The sequence below is a fragment of the Motacilla alba genome, chromosome 6 (assembly GCF_015832195.1).
Source record: "Motacilla alba alba isolate MOTALB_02 chromosome 6, Motacilla_alba_V1.0_pri, whole genome shotgun sequence".
Classification (NCBI taxonomy): Eukaryota; Metazoa; Chordata; class Aves; order Passeriformes; family Motacillidae; genus Motacilla; species Motacilla alba.
In genome coordinates, this window is record NC_052021.1 from 9160930 (window position 1) to 9180642 (window position 19713).

At 40.2% G+C, this 19713-nt stretch overlaps 1 protein-coding gene across 6 annotated transcripts in view; it reads right to left on the reverse strand.

The window, feature by feature from the left end:
- Positions 1-19713, reverse strand: part of WAPL (WAPL cohesin release factor) — a 136586-nt gene that overhangs the window by 44915 nt on the left and 71958 nt on the right. For 4 of the 6 annotated variants that reach the window (XM_038141078.1, XM_038141082.1, XM_038141076.1 and 1 more), the window contains 2 exons: positions 16304-16827; positions 2047-3093 (listed from right to left, as the gene is read on the reverse strand). In XM_038141078.1, coding sequence (XP_037997006.1) covers positions 2047-3093; positions 16304-16805 — 1549 coding nt within the window. In that variant the 5' untranslated portion in view covers positions 16806-16827. Of the gene's footprint in view, positions 1-2046; positions 3094-16303; positions 16828-18239; positions 19102-19217; positions 19624-19713 lie in introns of those variants that run through there. The other 2 variants (XM_038141079.1, XM_038141081.1) reach the window with 2 other exon arrangements.

Sequence of the window (19713 nt, forward strand, 5' to 3'; positions counted from 1 at the left end):
ATTTTTCATGGATGCAGAAGTCACATTTTTCCAGTATGCAAGACAATACCTCAGAGCAATGTCACATTTTACTGCAACTTCAGGCTTAGATCCAGAAGTTCTTGAGAAATTCTCAGGCTCAGCATCACTGTATTTAAGGACTCTTATCATCATTGTTCTGAGTGATCATGGTTCTCAAAATTTGCAAAGGTCTGAGAGAAAATAGTGTGAACTTCAGCAAGGAGACCCACAAATTTCAGGACACCATCAGACTCCCTATTTTCATAATCTGAACTACAGGGCATCACCCTTTCAAATTTCAGAAAAAAACCTGCAAGTCAAATCTCACCTGCCAACAGCAGCACAAAAGAATCAAATGAGCTAAGGAGATGCAAAATAAAGGGGAAGCATCTCCCAGCAGAGGGAATGAGAGGCAGCTCTTACCTGAAGTGGGGGAGCGCATTAAGAACTAACAAAACATAAATTTACATCCCCCTGTGCCATGGAAATCTATCAGGAAAATATTTCTGAGAAAACATCTGTGATACCTGGGAGGATAAAGGCCTGCTGGGTGAATGCAGTGCCAAACGCAAAGTGTGGATATTTTGAGACTTCTGAGGACAGCAGCTGAAAGGATTATTTGATGGGTCAGCATCTCAGCTGCATTAACTGTACAAGCAAATTTTCCCCTTGGAATAAATGGCTGAACAAAAAGTCATTAAAGACAGGAACTAAGAGTACTTCTTAAGCAGCCCTGTAAGATAAACCCATTTTCCAAAGAGGCTGGAACCCAAGTGTCTCATCATAAGTAAATTTTATGAAAACAAATCATGTTTTTTTTTGTTTGAAAACATAATCTTCTCGTACAACATCAGTATTCATTTGTTCCTTTCAAATCCACAAAAAAACCCCTAGTGGTGACATTTAGTTTGATTAAAAGGCTTACAGAAAATTCTGGTTTTAGAAACAGCTATAGTTAGAACAGAGAAATGAACATTTTTTCCTCTGAAATTTTATTTCTGGATTATATTAGCAGAAGCTATTTGTAGGAAAAAATCCCCAGCTTCTCCAACATTTGCAAAGCTAGACCGAAACCCTCTCTTCCTATCACAATGAAATACATCTGGCCAAAGTCTTAAAATGTAACAACTTCAGTGAGTTGATAAAACTTCTCATGCTTCATGCTCCAAAATGGAGGACCAGAATGTTCCACGGAACAGTGCCAGTGTTTTGAAATATTTATTCCAACACAAGTGATTCTCTGGCATTAGACTTTTCCAAAACAGAAGAGCTAAAAGCAACCTTCCACCAAAGGTATTCCTTTTGTTCTTCACCAGCACACAGGACCCAACCAACCACCAAGCAAGTCTCATTTTGCAAAGGATTTTAACCACCAGAAGAACTTGCTCAGCAGCTGCCACATCCACAGTTTTACTCATATATATGTGTGTGAGTACACACACACCCTGATCCCCAACCTGTACAGAAGAAGGAGATACCCAAAAACTGAAACAAGAACAGATACAGATATGCAGAGGCTCTCCCAAAGCCAGTTATCTGGCATTCCATGGGTCCCCACAGCCTCTCCCTTGAGTCATGCATCCTCAGATAAGATGGAGCCTGAGAAAGGTCCAAACTGCCTACAGACACATTCAAAACCACAAAAAGATATTTCCCATTTTTTAAGAGCTACTTAAATGTGTGCTCTCAGCTCTGCAATTGTGGGCTGATCTGGAGGCTCTATGGGAGGATACCTGCCTTCCAGGCATAGATGCTTATGCTCAACACACCAAAAAGGTACGAATCTTCAACTGGAAAAGAAAAAAACCCTCTCCCTTCTGGCAAGAAGGGATCAAGGGGTATAAAGCACACTTCAAGAGAGATATGAAACACCAGAGAGGACCACAGGAGAAGTAAGTTTAGCTGTTAGATTTCAAGTGAGTTGAATTGTTAGGTTTCCAAATCAGTATTGTTGGACAAATTCCTAGGTACACTGCAAAAAGAACAGAACATTGAAGTCAATTAGAATTAAATGTCACCCATGTATTCCAAAAGAGTTCTACTGACCTGCATTAGTGCTGAGCTGGCTGTCCTGGGAACAGTTTTCATTGCCATCAGAGGTTGACTGTAGTGAAGCAGATGGTACCGTTCTGTTTCGCTTTTTGGTGGCCTTCCTTTCTGCTACCTGCCACTCTTCATCTTCGTCCTCGCTTTCACTCAAGTCATCAAACCCAAAGTACTTGATTTTGTAATTGGAACTCCCAGAACTTCTAGAGGCGCCTTCATCTCCCCCTCCCTCGTCTTGATCATCAAACCCAAAAAACTCTAATTTGACATCCTTCTTGGATTTGGTATTGCTTGGTCGGAACCTGGTTGTAGTTTTTGTGGTGGCCATGTCTGCCTTTTTCCTCAAGCGCCCGGCTTCGCCCAGGTCAGTGGGGGCTGCTGAGGTGAATTCATCCATGCGCTCCATGGTGTCCTGGATGGTGACATTGCAAACTGACAAGCAAGATGGGTGGAGAACAGTGTAGTCTCTAGTCCGTCCAACCGTCCCTCTAAAACTGGTCCCACTACTTAAAGAAACTTTTTTTCCTGCGTTCAGACCATCATTATTTGACTCATTGTTTGCTTTGGATAAAGACTGACTAGTGCCATCCATTAGCTTGTCAAAATTTGTTGCCCCCTGCAGTTTTGCTTTGTTGGATCGACAATATGTCCTACAGTTGCTTGGCCTAGGAATAGTTTGCACAAGTTCTTCGCTAATGGCTTCCTTTGGATTTTCACTATCTTCTTTATCACACTCCTCATCCTTGCTCTTCACCTCTGAGAGATGTTCATTGTCAAAAGCTAATATATACTCTCCAGTTCTGGTGTCTTCAGTTTCATCCTCCCATTCATACAAGTGAGTTCTTAGTGGCCCCTTGGTCTGAGATGTTTCTGATGGACAATCTGCTGTTTTTCCCACGTGGGAGTCCCAAGAATCAGGCAAGTCCTTGGCTTCAGTGTTGCATCCAGAAGTGTCTGTGGTCTCAGCACTGGTTTTATTACTGTCTCCAGCATTGTCATAGATGAAATGACTGTTCCCATTATCTTCTTTCAAGTTCTGGATTTTATCTACAAGAGAAGATATATTTATTACTAAAATGGAATATTAAAAAAATAGTCACCCATGCGGGCAACTTTGGAAAGTTACAATATAACAAAACATATTCAGTGATCATTGACAAAAAATATTACAGGTCTTTATCCACCTGGTTTATACTTTTTAAGTCCCCCAGTTTAAAGGTTTTGCTATAATAAAGTCTTCTTGTAATGTCTACCAAAAAAAAACCTCGTAGTGTCACTCTGAAAATATGTGCATCATGTAAAAGACAGTGGTAAACCCTAAATACTACCACATATTTACCAAGGCAAATTACACAAAAAAGGAGAAACTTTGTGGTGAAATTTTTAGAAGAGACAATTGCTGAAGTCTGACACCCAAGTGACCTACAGTGAATAACTAGAGATAAAGAACAACTACAAATTGTCTATTATGTAAGGAAATAATTTCCTTCTTGTACCCTGAATAAAACAGCAAACAACTTCAAACTGTCATTTCTTTTAACTGCTCTGAATGAAAATATTTGGACTTACAAAAGAAATATAAAAATGCAGTTCTCATCACAAATTTTCATTTTATCAATTCTGAAATTCATGTTTTGCAATCAATTTCTGCATCTCTGAAGAAGAGCTGCTGCCAAAAGTTATTCTCACACTTCTCCAACCCATAGCCACACTCACATCCTGCACTGTCCAGGAGAACAAGTTCCACTATAAGAAGTCAGTTTTTGTAAGGTTTGTTTCCAGCCAACCAGCACCCGCACAACAGCAATGCCAGGAGTAATGCCAGTACTAAGTCTTCCACCTGCTGTCCTCTAAACTGGTAGGGAACCCATTCCCTTTGTTTACCCTGAATACCAACAAAAGCCTGGTGGATTTGGTACCAGAGTTTCATGACGATTGCATCTGCCATTCTCTGTTGACATCACACCCACACAGACGCCCAGCAATATAAGGGGGGTATTTCCATGAAATAAGAATTTCTTGGAAATTTCTGAGACAGTATCGGCAAGCACAGGAGCCCAGGCGCCTGCCGTTACCACTGGCACTGAAAAGGCTGCCTGGGCCAGGAGAAGCAAGATAAGAAGTCTGACAATGCAGAAGACTCTGGTGCACAGAAGAGTAGCACATGATGGGATAAACTGAATAATACACAGAAACAGCTGGGACAGGGCCAAGTGACAACAGACATGCTAGAAGAGAACGCGCTTAGAAGACACGTGCAGAACACTACAGCGATAAAAGGGTTCCACTGGCAGAATGCAACCCCAAAGGTTCAAGTTTTTTAGGCAGCAAAGGCTTCCTAAACTCATCAGTAAAATGAAGGCCAAAGCATCTCTTTAGCACTAGTCCTCACCACACTGAATTTCATCAGCTTTCATTTACCCAAGTGGCACGGAATTTTCACAGCACTGACCAGAAGATTTCAACCTCGTGATGAGGGAAACAAGCATCAGCACTGTTGCAGGGACTTTGGCTCACTTGTTTTCAAATTAAAATGGCATCATCTAAATGTCATCCTTGCACATGTATTTTACAGAAGAATTTTAAGGTACTGAAAAATCTAGTACATTAAACCAGGAAATTGGTTTAATCCCTGCTAAAATTTCTCAGGGAACCAGGACAAGTAATATCTGACAAACTGCATCTAAATTTTCTGGAGTCCTGCTGAGATCTGTCGCAGAAGTTATACATACTCAGCTAGAAATAAAAAAAAAGCTTTTCACAGAATATATGAAATGCAAAACTCCAAGATGAATTCCTCAAAGAACAAGGAACCCTAACCCTGCCATCTCCATGATGGAATCTTGGTTATTCTTTTTCAGTATCAATATGTTATACAAGCAATATTGTTATTCCCATTTCAATCTCATGCTTGCTATAATCCAAGAGACACAACCAAAGTGACTCTTTCTGTAATCAAGGAGATGGTTTGACAGTGTACAGTATGTTCCTTTCTCCCATATGTTTAATATTATTGTGAAGTTGAAGACTACCACAACACTCTAGGCATGAAAAACAGCATATTAAATTTAAAACATTTTCAGACTTCCTTGCTAAAATACACAGTTTTGCAGGCTCACCATTGCTGATCCATATCTAAGGGAACTTATTGTTTCTTCTCATTAAATGTGATCAATTTCTCCAGTCAGCTCGGCTGACTAATAAATAACAAATCCATTCTATCCCAGTCAAATGGCTTTATTGATGCTTGCTTTACTATACTCCCAAGAAATGTTCCAAGGCAAAGAGCACTAACAGCTCTTTATGGTCACAGCAGGACTTGTGTGGCCCTTGTGTAACCCATCACATCAGCATCTTTGAACCTTGAGTTGTCTGAGAAGATTCTCTAAGTACCAACAAAGTGTTGCGTCTCAATTTTACCTTTCAGTTCCTAAGTTAATACAGCACACCAAGGTACTGCTAAACAGCAAGAAGTGGCAGTTGACCTCCCCCTTAATTCTGGGGCACCAAAATTTTAAAAACACGCAGTAATTCAAAAGTCTTAGTAACTGCACCAGGGAGGTTTTTCCATCTCCAATAATAAGCAAGGCTGATGGAAAATGGAACCACTGAACTCTTTAGTATACACCAGGTAGGAAGTCTGGCTTTAAAACTGGATCATCACAATGCATTACTGGAAAACTAAGCAGCGACATTTAGAGGAATACTTCCTCTAAAGATCCTTTGTCAAGCCGCTGGTCTCACCTCATCAGTGGGTCAATAGCTGTCAGCCTGAACCTTCAATACCAGAAAGTACTGCTAATCACTTCCTAATTGCCCAAAGGTGTACAGGAACTGCAATTCCAATAACTCCGATTTTTAAAATTGCACTATTTATTGTCAGCAACTACTACAACAGAAGCTAGCATGACTGTAGGAAAAAAAAAAGGAACAAATTGTGAATCATTAAAAATTCTGTAGTCCAAGAGAGACATGGAACTTCTCCTCCTATTTTTAACTGCAATTAGGCTCTTTTGGGGCTCAAATACCAGAATAACTCTCCCAAGTAATTTAAAACCAGCAACGGCATAACCTCCTCCCCAAGTACAAACACTGTATACCTAGGAACCATATCACTGTTCTGTGGTAATCATGATTTATTTTCTGTTTAGCTCACTAAAAGTTGCTTTATTTCATGCTCTAGTTTCTGTCACTTAACAAGACAGATATCTTCAGCATCACTGATGAATTAAAAAAAGTCAAAGTAAAACTTCCACTCTTTCCCATAAAATGACATGTTTTCACACACACACAGATGCATATTACTAAATCTGTAAAACTGCATTTAAGTGATGATGATGATTATTGTTCCAAGTAACCTTAATCAAGTTACCACTAGAGAAAAAACTTCAATTTCAGACAATGCAAGATCGCAAATTTACAAAAGACAATAAAGCTTACTCTCTTCTATAATATATACAGATACGTGCAAACACTCAAACAGCAGGAATGCTGCAGAGTTGTCAAAATCCCACTGCTTTTTCAGTCACAAACCTGAAAACATGTAAGAAATATACATCTATACCTACATGGAAAACCTAAGACAAACTAGATGGATATAAAGACAACTTTCTGTACCAATCCTATTTTTAAAAAACACTAACTATAAGCACTCGTTAGATGGAACAAATGTTACTCTATACATTCAACAATAAATGTCTCATGACTACCACAGGTAGCCAGTGGTACTACCTCCTGCCTTGTCATTTTTAAGATCATGGACAAAATGAAGAATGCAATTCTAGAATTAAAAAACTCCACTTTTGTTTTTTAAAGAGAAATTAATTTTTTTAGAGACAAGAAACCTACATCCTTCAGCTCAACATCTGACAATTCCGACATGAAAATGTCTCACATTTCAACTTCATTTGTTCTTTAAGTACCTGTAACAGTAAAATTTTGACAGAGGAAACACTGAAGTTTGGAGAAAACAAAAAACTCTCTCCACCAAATAGTGAAGCTATGAGTTAACAATTCATACCCTGATTCTTCAGGTATAGCATATACCAAAATGGAATCCAAAACAAAGTAAAGTAATCCTTTAGGAAATCAAACACTCTTCTGCACAAGAAAACCAAGCAACCGTAGTCCATCCATCCTCCAGCCTAGTCCCTGTTTCACCTTCTTTCATTTCCATTTAACTTACAAGGCTAAGTGACAGGAGCTCCAAGTCTGCAAATATCATTTTCAGCTCTGTAAAAAGGAAACCATCATTAACAGTCTAACACTAATTGCCTACAGTCAAACGTTAAATGTTTTAGTTAACTATTCAGTGTTAGAGCTGCAGAACCTTATTTGCTGTTTTCATGTTACTCGGAGCACAGAGCAGGATCTTGGGCTGTGTGAACAAGGCCTCCCGCTGTACATTTCAACCCTGAACAGATGCAGGGCTCACAGCGCAAAGCTGCCCCACAACTCGACCATCATCCCCCGCAGCCTCCTCAACAGCAGCCTGGGGCTGGGCAGGGGACAGCGCCCGCTGCGGCTCACGCAGCGCGACATGTGCCAGCTCCATGTGCCGGCTCGGCCCTCCCTGCTGCCTCCCCAGGGATTAGGGACCCAGCTAAAACCTCGTCTGCCTTTCCACCAGGCAGGCAGCAGGGAGGCAAGAGCACAGATGGCACCTGAGACAGCACTGAGTCTTTCAGATCTCTCTTTACCACACCAAGTTTGATCAAATCCAGTCGAACAGCACAAATGTTAGAAGAAAACTGAACACAAAAGGACAATCAGTATTACTCTAGGTATTATCACATATGTGAAATAAATGCTTACTTTTTGCTATGTACTCATGGACAAGTTGCCAGTGTTCCATGTTAGCCCTACTAACTTGAACTTTGGGTTAGTTTTTCCTGTTAATTAAAGCCAAGCAAAGCATCCTCCCTGCTACAAACAAAAAGCATATGGCCTTCTATAGCCTTTGCAGCATGAAACCTTTTCCTACTTCAGTGCTAAGTAGCTGTACAAATCTTCACATTAATAATGAGAGAAACATGCTTACCATTCACGACAAGCAAATCAGCAAACACACTATGTTTCTTTCCTTTTAGTATTAGCCATAATTCCCTGCAAATATTAAAGGTAGTCAGAAGCAATGAAATCTTGAGAGCAGGCAGGTGGCATGATGCCAGTATTACATTCTTGATTTCTCTTCCAATAGACACCAAGACATGGTGGCAAGAAAACGAAACATCAAGAATTATATGCAGGGCCCTGAGAGCCCTCCAGCTACTGAGGGCCCATACAATTAACAGGCTACAGCTCAGGAACAGACCCTGACACAGGATGGAGGGAACAGTTTGTTAAGCTCATTATGAGATACAGCTCTGCCTGATGTCCCTGAGCACTTGGAAACATTGATTATGCCTCCATTACACCCTCACCAATGTTCTCAAACACAAAGCTAGATCACTTCACTCTGCAACTTGCAGCTGACCAGCTAAAGCAAAGGTGCTTACATCACACCCCTCACTGCCAGGAAGAGAGCCCAACTGAGACACACAGAGTGTTATCTCTGGTTTGGTCAGAAAACCAGGAACTGCAGAGAAGCCATGCTTCTTTCCAAATTAGAGCACAAATTTCATTATGCATTGGAAATGAAATGTTTTGATTGGTAGGGAGAAAAGGCTGCAGACTAAACTCCCTTGATCCATTTTCTGTCTATGACTGAACAATTGGAAAACTAAGGAAAAAAAAGCCCATAGAAACAAAATACACAATTTATGAAACAGGCAAAATTTATTTGAATTAAGTGTCCATTAATGCCTATGAGATCTTGAAAAGCAGTGGCTGCTAGCAGGTATGAACAGAAGACAGGAAGATGTGACTCCCAAGACCAGTTTCATGGTTGACAATCTCTAAAATAGCTAAAATTATAGAACCACATCCACAGCTATGATTACAAATTCTTAAGTAACTGAATTCCCAACAAGTCTGTATGCAGATGAGGCAGACACTGTTTGACTCTTTGCAGATGTTTTAAGCGGCACCTTATTTTGCAGGAAAGAAGTCACAGAAAACCCTAAAGTGGTGAGACTTAATTTACTGCCATGACAGCACTCTTTTCCTTAAGAATAATTTGATTGTCTTGTTTCCTTTTCTGAATATTCCTGAATATCAAAATTCTAAGGCAATTTATATTAAAAAATTAATTTGTTTCTTACATAGTCTTAACTAATGACACTACGACTCCATTTCAGTTAGCTATTCTTTTAAACATGAGACAGAAGACACCTCAGACACCTCTTCTGCTCTCAGATCACCTGGATGCATCTGTCAGTCTGGTAACATACTGTTCAGCATCTCCAATAGACCATTATTTTCTTTCCCTGAGCCTTTCAGAACATGCTGCTGGCACAACATCCCCCACTGCCTTGGCTCCAGCCCGGGAAAGGCTGAACCCTACCCACAGTGTTGCTCCTTCCAACCTTGCACGCCTGTTTCAGCCATGCAAGTAATTCCTCATATACTTTCTTCCACTGGGAAGATGCGCTACCAGGAGGCATTCCAAGAAGTTGTGTCAAGCTGGTACACTTGGCAGCCAGTGTACAAGTGTACAACTTTCTAAAATGTCCTTGTAATTTTTAATGGAAGTGGAATTTTACAGGGGTGCAGGCTGACATGGTCACCTTCTCTCTTGTGCAGAAAATATTCACTGAACTAATCCCTTGCCTTTAACTCAGGCAATATTTTTAAAGGTATGACAAGATGGCTTTTAAAGTAACAGCTGTCTTACCCCCTCTTCTAGTTCTTTGGCCAGCAATCACTAGGTATTCTGCTCTCTCTCTCATCTTTCACTGCACCTGACACCACTGTATCTCTCAATACCACCTTCAAATCAATCTGTACACGCACACCTGGCCAAAGCGGGCACAGTGAGCTCAGCACAACTGCCTTCCCAGCAAACCTTCAGGGGGAAAAACACAGAAGAGCTGCTACACTTGGTAGTCCAAGAGTTGTCAGACCCTGACATGTGCTCACCTCTCACCGAAAGCCCAATGAAAGAGACACATTCCTCCTCCCTCCAAACTCAGAAGGGCATCTGTTGCTCAGAGCAGCAAGAGCAAGGCAGAAATAAACAACTACTAAGTGTCATGGGCAACATGAGGGGCTCACATATGCCAGAAATTCACCACCTTTTCTAGGGTGAGCTGCTATGGGGAAAAAAATAAAGCACACTATAACACAGCAACATTAACAATTGTCAGAGCAAATGTATACTTAGTCTAAGTCAGTCTGAATTGAGACAGTACTCATGAATATGCTGAATTTTTTTTAAATAAATACAGCAGCAGTTTCTTAAATGAAAAGATGAACTAAGTTTGAAACTGAAGAACATTTTCCATCCAGTTAATAAGACCGCAGCAGTTTGAGTCTGAACTAGCTTCCTTACCTACTGGTTTCTGCTTGCCTGCATGCTTTGGCCCACTTGAGAGGTACGCACCTTAACAGGGATTTTCTGCTTCCACAAGCTCTGGCCAACTGTTTTCAATGTAAAGTTATTTCCACCTTTTCACCATTAAAACTAAGAAGCAGTTAAAAGTATGTTTTTTTAAAAACTGTTCATTGTACAAGGCCATGAAGAAAGAATGATTTTAAAAGAATGGATTGCAAAATTTGCTGTTGTATAGGAAAGGGGAATGAAGAGATTAAGGGAAGAAAGTTCCATGGACTCTGTGCATGGACATACATAGTATGAACTGCCCTGTCATTAGGAAAAATATGTTGCAGAAATCAGATTCTCTCCTAAACATTAGGGTATTCTTCTGTATTGCCATTTTAGCAAACAAGTATAAACACTGAGATTTAAACAGAATTTCAACCATTTCAGACTTCTGAAAAACACCCCAGGAAAAAAACCAACAGGCCACCACTAAAGAAGCAGCAGAGGGGAAAAAAAAAAAAAAAGAGAGAACAATAATGACACCAGTTTCAACACAGGCTACTGCTACAGCAACAAAACTCTGTGTGTAAGGGGAAAGGGGATATCTTCAAAAGGGGAAAACTTACCAAAAAGCAATAAAAGGAGAGAGGACCTGTGGATAAACCCCAGCTATCCACATACCCATCATAACTCCTACCATCCAAACAAACCTCAAAACACTGAAATTCTCTGAGCACACATATTTTCCAGCAGACCTTTCCCCTTCTCTGCTATCAGTTTCTTAATGCTTTGACCCAACCAGAGCACAGCTGCAGTTGTTTTTAATCATGGCTGCTGCCAGCTGTCAACTAAGACTGCCAAATGCTCAGGCCTCATTCAGGTTCCCCCAGCTCTGCTCCATTTTTGGATGGAAAATGACTGAACTGAAATGCTTTCTCACAAAGTAAATATTACTCTCAAAAACTCTGCAGAGGAAGTAAGCTATTCCTCTGGCTGAACTACTATTTTCAGTGTCCATGTCAGGGTTAAACACGAAACAGAAGTTTAAAAACAATTTGAATGGAATACCCTGACCAATCTGGTGGTCAAATGCAATTATGTAACAAACCTGCACTTGGGAAGTTGAAACTTAAATCTAAAGATAGGGCTCCCCACCCACATAAGCAGGATGCAGAGGCTTTGCAGAGTCACCAAGGTACTACCAGGATAGTATGTCAGGAACAGACTTGACGACTTAAACCATCTCCTTCCTCAAGGGCATCCATTTTCTGCAATTTACTCTGTGCTTTTCCAGCAACCAGCCACAGCTAGATTCTGCATCCTGGGCCAAGACACAGCTGAGCACAGCCACATCCCTTTGCTCCTGCACTGCAGAAGCACACGTTCTTAAGAACTACACTTGCCATTTTGATTTGCTACCTGTAAGTGCACTGGCCCCAAGTGAAAAATGAGGTCATTAAGAACTACCTAGAAAAACAAAAGAATCAAACAGCAGTCCACAGACAAATGCTTTCTTATAGCACCAAGAGCAAAACTACTGCCAGAGCAAAACCTCTTTGAATACCAGTACACAGGAACAAATAACAAGATGAGGAATAGCTGTTTTCATTATTGCTCTAAATGTTAAGGGGAAAGAAAATAATTTGTTCTTTTAATCATAAAGAGCCTCCTCAAAGGTCACTGCCAACACAATAACCACAAAATCTATACTTAACCTTACAACACAGCAGAAAGTGACAATTCCTACACCGTTCTGTAGTCTGGAAAGATATTTTAAGCCATTCTATTTCTCCAGAGCAAGCAAAACACATTTTCAATAAATAAATTCATAGACCCTAAAACAAGCCAGACTTAATCCATGCCCAATTAAAATACTTCTCCACTAATGCATGATTAAATACCTAATTTTTTCAGTTAGAATTAATGCAGGAAAGGAATAGACTCTCATAGTGCATAAACCAGAACATGAAGTATGCAGAGATGAGAAACATCTCTCAACCCAAGCGCCTTCTCTGATGGAGAGTATCAACTCCTTGGAAAGACCCTCTGAAGGCCTGAGTTACAGAGCTCTGCACTGTGCACAAACAGAAGCCAGCAGATCATCACAGCATCCAGAGTCAAAAGGCAAACTCACACTACAATGCCAGAAGTATTTCCATGAACTGAAATACCCAGAGCAGGCAAACCAGCTGTCCAAAGTAAAACATACTGATACACTAATATAACTATGAAATGCCATACCAACTCCTAAAATTCATCAAACTTTCACATTAATTTTCATCCAAAAAACTGTACTACATTAATTGAACCTACAAGCTAACAAATATTCTAAAAGAGCAAGCTTATAAACTTTGCTCTGCAAGGTCATGTTTTTATACCAAAGCCTGTGTGAAATACTATTTGGGTTTATGCCTTACAGAACAAGTTTAACAGCTAAAAAAAGAGATCCCACCAGACTGTTTCAAAAATCCAAATATTGTTCTGAAGGTTTCTACCTTACCGTACTGTAATACTGTCTCAAATAAACCTCATTTTCTAAGTAGCTGCATTTTTGCTTTATATGAATTACCAGTGTGATATTTTTCCAATGACACAACTTACTTCCCAGCTACTAAGTTCTCCCTACCTTCACAAAGATGACCTAACAGTAACTATTAAAACTGAACAGTCTTTCATTGTTTCAAATTTACCTAAACCCCTATCTGCAAATTACCTGCTACATACAGGATTACTCATAGACACTCTTCAGACAGTATTAAGTCTTGATCAAGCAACATTAGGGTAAGATTATGAGAAGCTTTCCACATTAAGAGCTTCTCAAAGCCCTTAAAATGAGATTGTTACAAGCACTAGCTGAAGGCTATTAAAAAAAAAAAAGACCAGCAAGTTCTACCATTTTAAATAAAAGATACAGATCCTCAACTGTGTTACATGGCTGCACAACTGCTAAAACTAATCTCCAAATCAACTGCTTTTCAATACCAAACATTAGCTAAAATTAACAGACATTGCATCACCTTCATTTTAATGTCCAGAGAAATGGCCACTGAGGCAGGATAATACAATTGGAGCACAATTAACTGTATCTCTCAGTTTGTGCATAGCCATGGTAAGCCACATTTTTCAACTCAGTCTAACTCTTAGCATTATCTTCACCTACATTAGGAATTAAGACACAACCATGGCTCATGCTCTCTGTGAGTCCTGAGACCTTTATTCATGCACTGTCTAGGCAGTATGAGGAGAAGGACTAGTAAATTGCACTTTAAAACAAATAAAAGCACTTTCTTCAACATCAATACTAACACAGGCTAGTTTCCCACACCCAGAGATACAGTGCTGTATGCGGGTTAAGGTTGAGCTCACACTGCAGTCTTCCTTACACTGGGAATATTCATGTTCTTCTACCTGCCTGCTTTCCCTCCCAGCCCTCTTCCTTTCCTCATCAGAAATACTCAAGCTTGTTGTCTCAAGGACCTCTAAGCCCTTTGGACAAATCTGGTTGAAGCTGGTGGAGCTCAAGAGCCACCAGGAAGGGGAAAATTATTATGGGGAGGGCAAGGACATGTAAGCAGTTGAGGTACATACACTACTACACTCCTCCCAAGTCCCTTCAATCCTCCAGAAGCCTATCCCAAATCAATCACATTAACTCTCTGTAGTTTTGAAAGAGCCTCCCCATTAAAGTTTACTGAGCAGTCACTACAACAAAGAAGCCTTTGAAGCGCCTACATTTACACTGGCTGACTATACACCCCTATCTCTAATTGCTCATGTGCTGAGCAACGTCCTTCAAGACAACTTCTATTTATTTTGGATCAGTTTACACACAAGCGTAACAGCAGCTTAAACAATCCAAGTTTAACTTACACTAACTGACAAAAAGAAACACTACCACCAAGACTGCAGTCTTTAAATAAGGGTAAGGAAACCAAAGCCTCTCCTAGGATGCTCTGCAAAGATTCATTCACAGCTGAATTTTATTTCTGAAGAAAGATGTGAAAAGTGTTTTTATCTTCATTTGACTGGGTATCAACAGAATGTAATAGACTCAAAGAGCAGAACCATCAGATCAAGATACACCTTCTCCTTCACTACTTCTGGCTGAACTGCCAGAATCAGTAACAAATATTTCAGAAAATCTTGCAGAACAGAACTCCTTCAGAAAAACGTTGTTTAAGTAACCTCCCCCTCTGCATTCAGACCACCACCACACTCAAAAGCTGGAAGGACTTATCCACCAAGATTCCTCAGCTTCCTCCTGTTCAGAGCTGTACATTTATGTTATACATAGTATTATCTAGCAAGGAATTCCAGAATTTAAATAAGCAAGTTTTTCTGTGCTAAAGATTGTATATTATAATTTTCCACAGGACTGGAATCAGGAAGCACCAATGAAACTGCTCAAGTCTGTTCCTCTTGGCCTTTCACAGGTTATGAATTTTCAGAGCTCCATCACATTTTCTACCCACTCTCTCACTCTCACTTTCTTTTCCAATCTTAAAAATACTGTTCTGACAGAGGTTGTCTACAAGGAAACCATTTCACTGTAAAACCTGTTCTACTACAATCTCTCATTAAAACCAAGGAAACTCACTATTTCTTCCCCTTAGAAATATTGGGGGATGAACTTACTCCATTTCTTATGAAAACTATATTCAAACTTTAAAATCTCATAATTTTTATTTCCAGTCTGAGGATGAATCATAGTTAAAGACAGCTGCTGAAAATCATATGAAAGCAAGAAATATTTTAGCAGCAAAAATAAAGAGCAAGATCAAAAGACAATTACACATCCTACAAAAGTAGTTCAAACTATAGCTCAAATCAGCATTTCCTGGGTTTTCTTGAATTAGATCCCTAAGATATATATAAAAAATAACTGAACTGTGACTATCTACTACTGGGTATCTTCTTGTTCACTGCATTAGCAACTGAACAAGTCCACTCAAATCCCTGGGTTAACTATATTTGAGAAATGAAAGTTATGTAAGTTCTTCTCATTAAAATTGATTTTGATAACCCAGAGCAAGTCAGTAGGTGTCATCTTCATCTAGGTTCATCTAATGTGATCTTCTACCCAATTATAGAAGCCGTAGTTTAATCAGCCCATTATACAAAAACCTCTCATGAGATGTAACAATATCTGATCTTCTCCAAGAACGACTTGAAGAAAATTACAGTGCTGCCAGCTCCATGGGCTCTGTGAACTCCCCTCTGAAAAGTATTAAGCTATCTTACTCCAGAGCCCAAAAGCACCTCTAAAAGGAAGTCTGACAGAATGTAGTTTCACAGGTCTGAAGTTTATGTACATACTGATATAGTTGTGCTAATTACGAACAGAAAAGGTTTGTGCAGCTGAAGTTCAGAAAACTACTTTTCCCACCCAAATAATGAAACAAAGCACAGCCTTAGCTGTATCTGGACCCTCGCAGCTGCAAACACATACCCACACTAAATTCTACTACCACTAACTCATCACTGTTCAAAATACATGTTTAAAAATCACAAAAGCACTCAGCAATTTTAGAAAAGGAACGTTATTATTCCATTTTATGGAATAACTGAACTAAGTGGACTAACATACTGCCCTGAAGCTAAAGCACTGTACCTCGATCTGCAGACACACGGATTACAGGCCAAAGACCTCAGAGCAGTGTGCAAAACACAGCATGCTCTTTAGTGCTTTTGGTTAAACATAGTATCCTCTACAATTAAGAACTGCCCCCCAGTTTTATCAGAATATTTAACAATCCCTTGAAAACACAAAGTCTAAAGGGAGGTCAGCAAAAATCAGAGGAAAACAGAAGTATATGGACAGTTGAGCAAACATACCTGCAGTTACAAGTTTAGCACTGCTGCTCTTGCATTCTCCATCTTCCACACTTTTGCTTGTGCTCTTTTCTTTCAGGAGAGGAACAGTATTGTCAAAAGGTATGCACTTGCTGGAGGCAACATTTTCTCCACTGTCTGGCTGATTAATTCTGCTGTTTGCTTCAAGTAGAGGAGTGAAGTCCTCAGACTGAGCAGCTTCACCAGGTTCCAGCTGAGAGGAGCTTTTAGCCTGTGACACATTCTTTGAAGACACAGGAAGAGATTCTTCATCACTGTCAAATCCAAATGGATCCTCTGTTACCTCATCTTCAACTTTGGGTTTCTTAGGAACTTCAGAAATATCTGGTTTGACACTGGGCCTCTTCTGTCCTAATTTGGCCATGAAGGTGGTTTCTCCCCATTTTGTACTAAGGGTGGTCCGTTTGTTGGAAAACACTTCATCAAACTTGGAACTGCCATTTCCCCCTTTCCGGCTGTAGGTCTTTCCAAATCGGGATGTCATTTTGGCTCCTGTTTCATATTCTCTGTTGCGAAAGAAAGAAGAAACATCAATTCATCACCTCTCTAGTACAAATGATTGTTACTTTCACCCTTTATTGGGCCTACAAGCACCAGGCACGTACATTGCACACAACCAAGAGATCCATCACCCGCTTCTTTCTAGACTCACTCATTCACAGGTGACTGTCATTAGGACAAAGGTTCTGCACTAAGCACCCACTAAAATAAATCAAAATTCAGTTACCTGCACATTTATAAACCATTTATAAACAATGAATCCTTAAGAAAAATCTTCTAAGAATGGTATTGCTCTGCTCTAATTTTATACTTTCAAGTATAGAAGGCACTTTGATAAAACAACTCAGCAGTACTTTCATGACATCTGAACACGCAGCTCTCTCCTAGAGTCCAACAGCACAGCATGGCATAAAGAAATCTCTTGCCAGTTAAATACAAAAACTGTCAGAATATTTCACATTGCTGTAGATGTATTTTAGGTACTAATTAATCACAATGATGACAACTCCATTCCATGCTCATCTCTCACACTCAGACTCACTTAACGAGTGTTTTACTTGGTAACATGATGTGGTCAGGACTGGTGCACAACAATCCCCCACAAGTAAACCTGATTCATCAGGGGACAGAACAGAGACACTGCTCAATGCATTCTGAGAACACGGAGGACACCTTCAGCAGCCGGCGTGAGCCGTTACTGCTCGCTGGCTCCTACAAGCACAGCCACTCCACAGCTTGCTCAGAAGAACGCAAGTGTAAAAGTAACAGCTCAAACAGGAACACATTTAAGAGCTCCTCGCATGTGTTGTTGTTCTACTTTTGTTTATCTCAAGAAGGAAAATAGACCACCTGGGGGATTTTTACCAAAAAACATATAGTTCAACTACTGGGCAAATGACAACACAAACCACAAACCCTCATATCTGGGTATATGGTTTTGTGAACCACTATTTCTCTCTTTTTGGCCTAAACATGGATAGGAAATGGCAATTCTTTATAGTCAGCCTGAATCTAATCAAGTCCATCTTTCTCTCTGAAATTCCTCTCCATACTAGGAAAAAGTCTGCTAGAAAAGGCAGTTAAGCTACAGAATCAAAGAAAACTAACTTTTGAAATGTTAATTAACTTCATATAGAGCATATGAAAATGGCAGTTAAAATAATTTTTATTGGCCTTATCATGATCTATTTGTTCAATACATCTGCTTTTATTATTGCTCCCCGAATACGTAACACACTGTCATTCCTATTTTAGTTTTCATCTCAACACTCACAGTTTCTCAACCTGAAGTGTCAGTTTTGCATCCACCAAAACTGCCAGGCTACTTTCCAGAAATGTCCCTCTATCACTTCATTCTAGCAAGACTGTCTCAGTAATCATAGTCTCCCTCCATTAGACCAGGCCAACCTTCACTTACCATAGGAACCAAGCAATTAATGGGGATAAAATCCATGGAGAAAATTTTAAGTGAACTAAAATGATCACATTTGAACTTCAGAAGTTTACCAGGCAGATAGTGATGCAATGCAGAAGAGCTACAGGAACACCCACTTTGGGAATGGCTCTTCTCCCCGGTGGTGCAGCTGAGGGAAAGTGAAAGCAGGTGCTTATCTGCTGAGCAGAACTCTGCTGCAAAAGCCCACTCTGCAGAGGGCTCCTGCCTTCTCCTAGGAGACAGCACTCTTGAACCCCATCTCCTCTTTTCCCCACACAAACCACTGCCAAACTTCTTTTTTTCGTCCCCTGTAGGTAGCTCCAAGTTTCTCTTTTCTAGCTACACATAGTTTAGAAAGCAAAGAGCAAACTAAATCTAAATTACCAGTTTTATCTTGCTAATGCTTGTAAATACTTGTAACAGCAACCAAAACATTTTAGACCAAAATAGCCAGGTTTTTGAGCTGTAGAAGCTAAAGTAAAACATGTAATAATATCTCAGTTTCTAATAACTTACAGGAAAGAAAAAAACATTTCACTCACCACTAGCACATTTTTCTGCCCCTAAACCCTCAAGACTCAGATAAGTATTAGTTATAATAAGCATTATAAGAAGTACTCAAGTATTTTTGATACCAGATTCCCAGCCTATGCAAAGATGACAGATTTAACTTATGGCTTGTGGCTTGCAGTTCCAAAGAGGAGACTCCTGTAGTCAAGAGGAGTTAATTTTCAGAAAGTAAACCACATTTTCTTATTTATGAATTTTAAATTCAGAATAATATTGGAAGTTCTAAATCAAACTATCAAAACACAAATTAATAGTGCATAGGTTAAAAGATGAGTATTAGGAAAACATAAATACGCTCTGCTATAAACTTGTATCTTAGATTTAAGAACATAAAGAGGTGCCTCCTTAAACAAGAGCATCAACAGAAGAGGATTTTTACTCCTTACTCACAATTTTCTCTTGATTTTTCACTCAGAGGGAAATAAAACACTTGCTCAATTTCTGTTTCCACTCCCTGCCTCCCTCGCCTGCATTGTGCTGCACCATTTGGAGCGGTGCAAGCAACGTAAATAGGTGTAAAAACCCAAAACACAGTTCTCCCTCATTTCCCAGCTCTAACTCGGCGGACCAGCTGGAGACAAAAACCGCGGTAATTCCCCAGGATGCCCATCAGCCACCCCTACTCATGGCTCCTCTCTACACCGCTCCTCTTACATAATCAAAGGAAAGAAAAATAGGTTAAATGCACGGAGGCAGAAGGAGCTGATGAAATCCCACGGTGACAGTTTCTTTTTTCCTCCCTCCCCCTGCGGCGGGGGGGTGGGGGGTGTGCGAGCGGAACCGGGTCACCCCACCGCTGCCTGATGTCATTTCCCCTCCCGCCCGGCCGCCTCCCCCGCCCCGCCGCACCACCGGCCCACATTACACAAGTGCCCGGGGCAGCCGC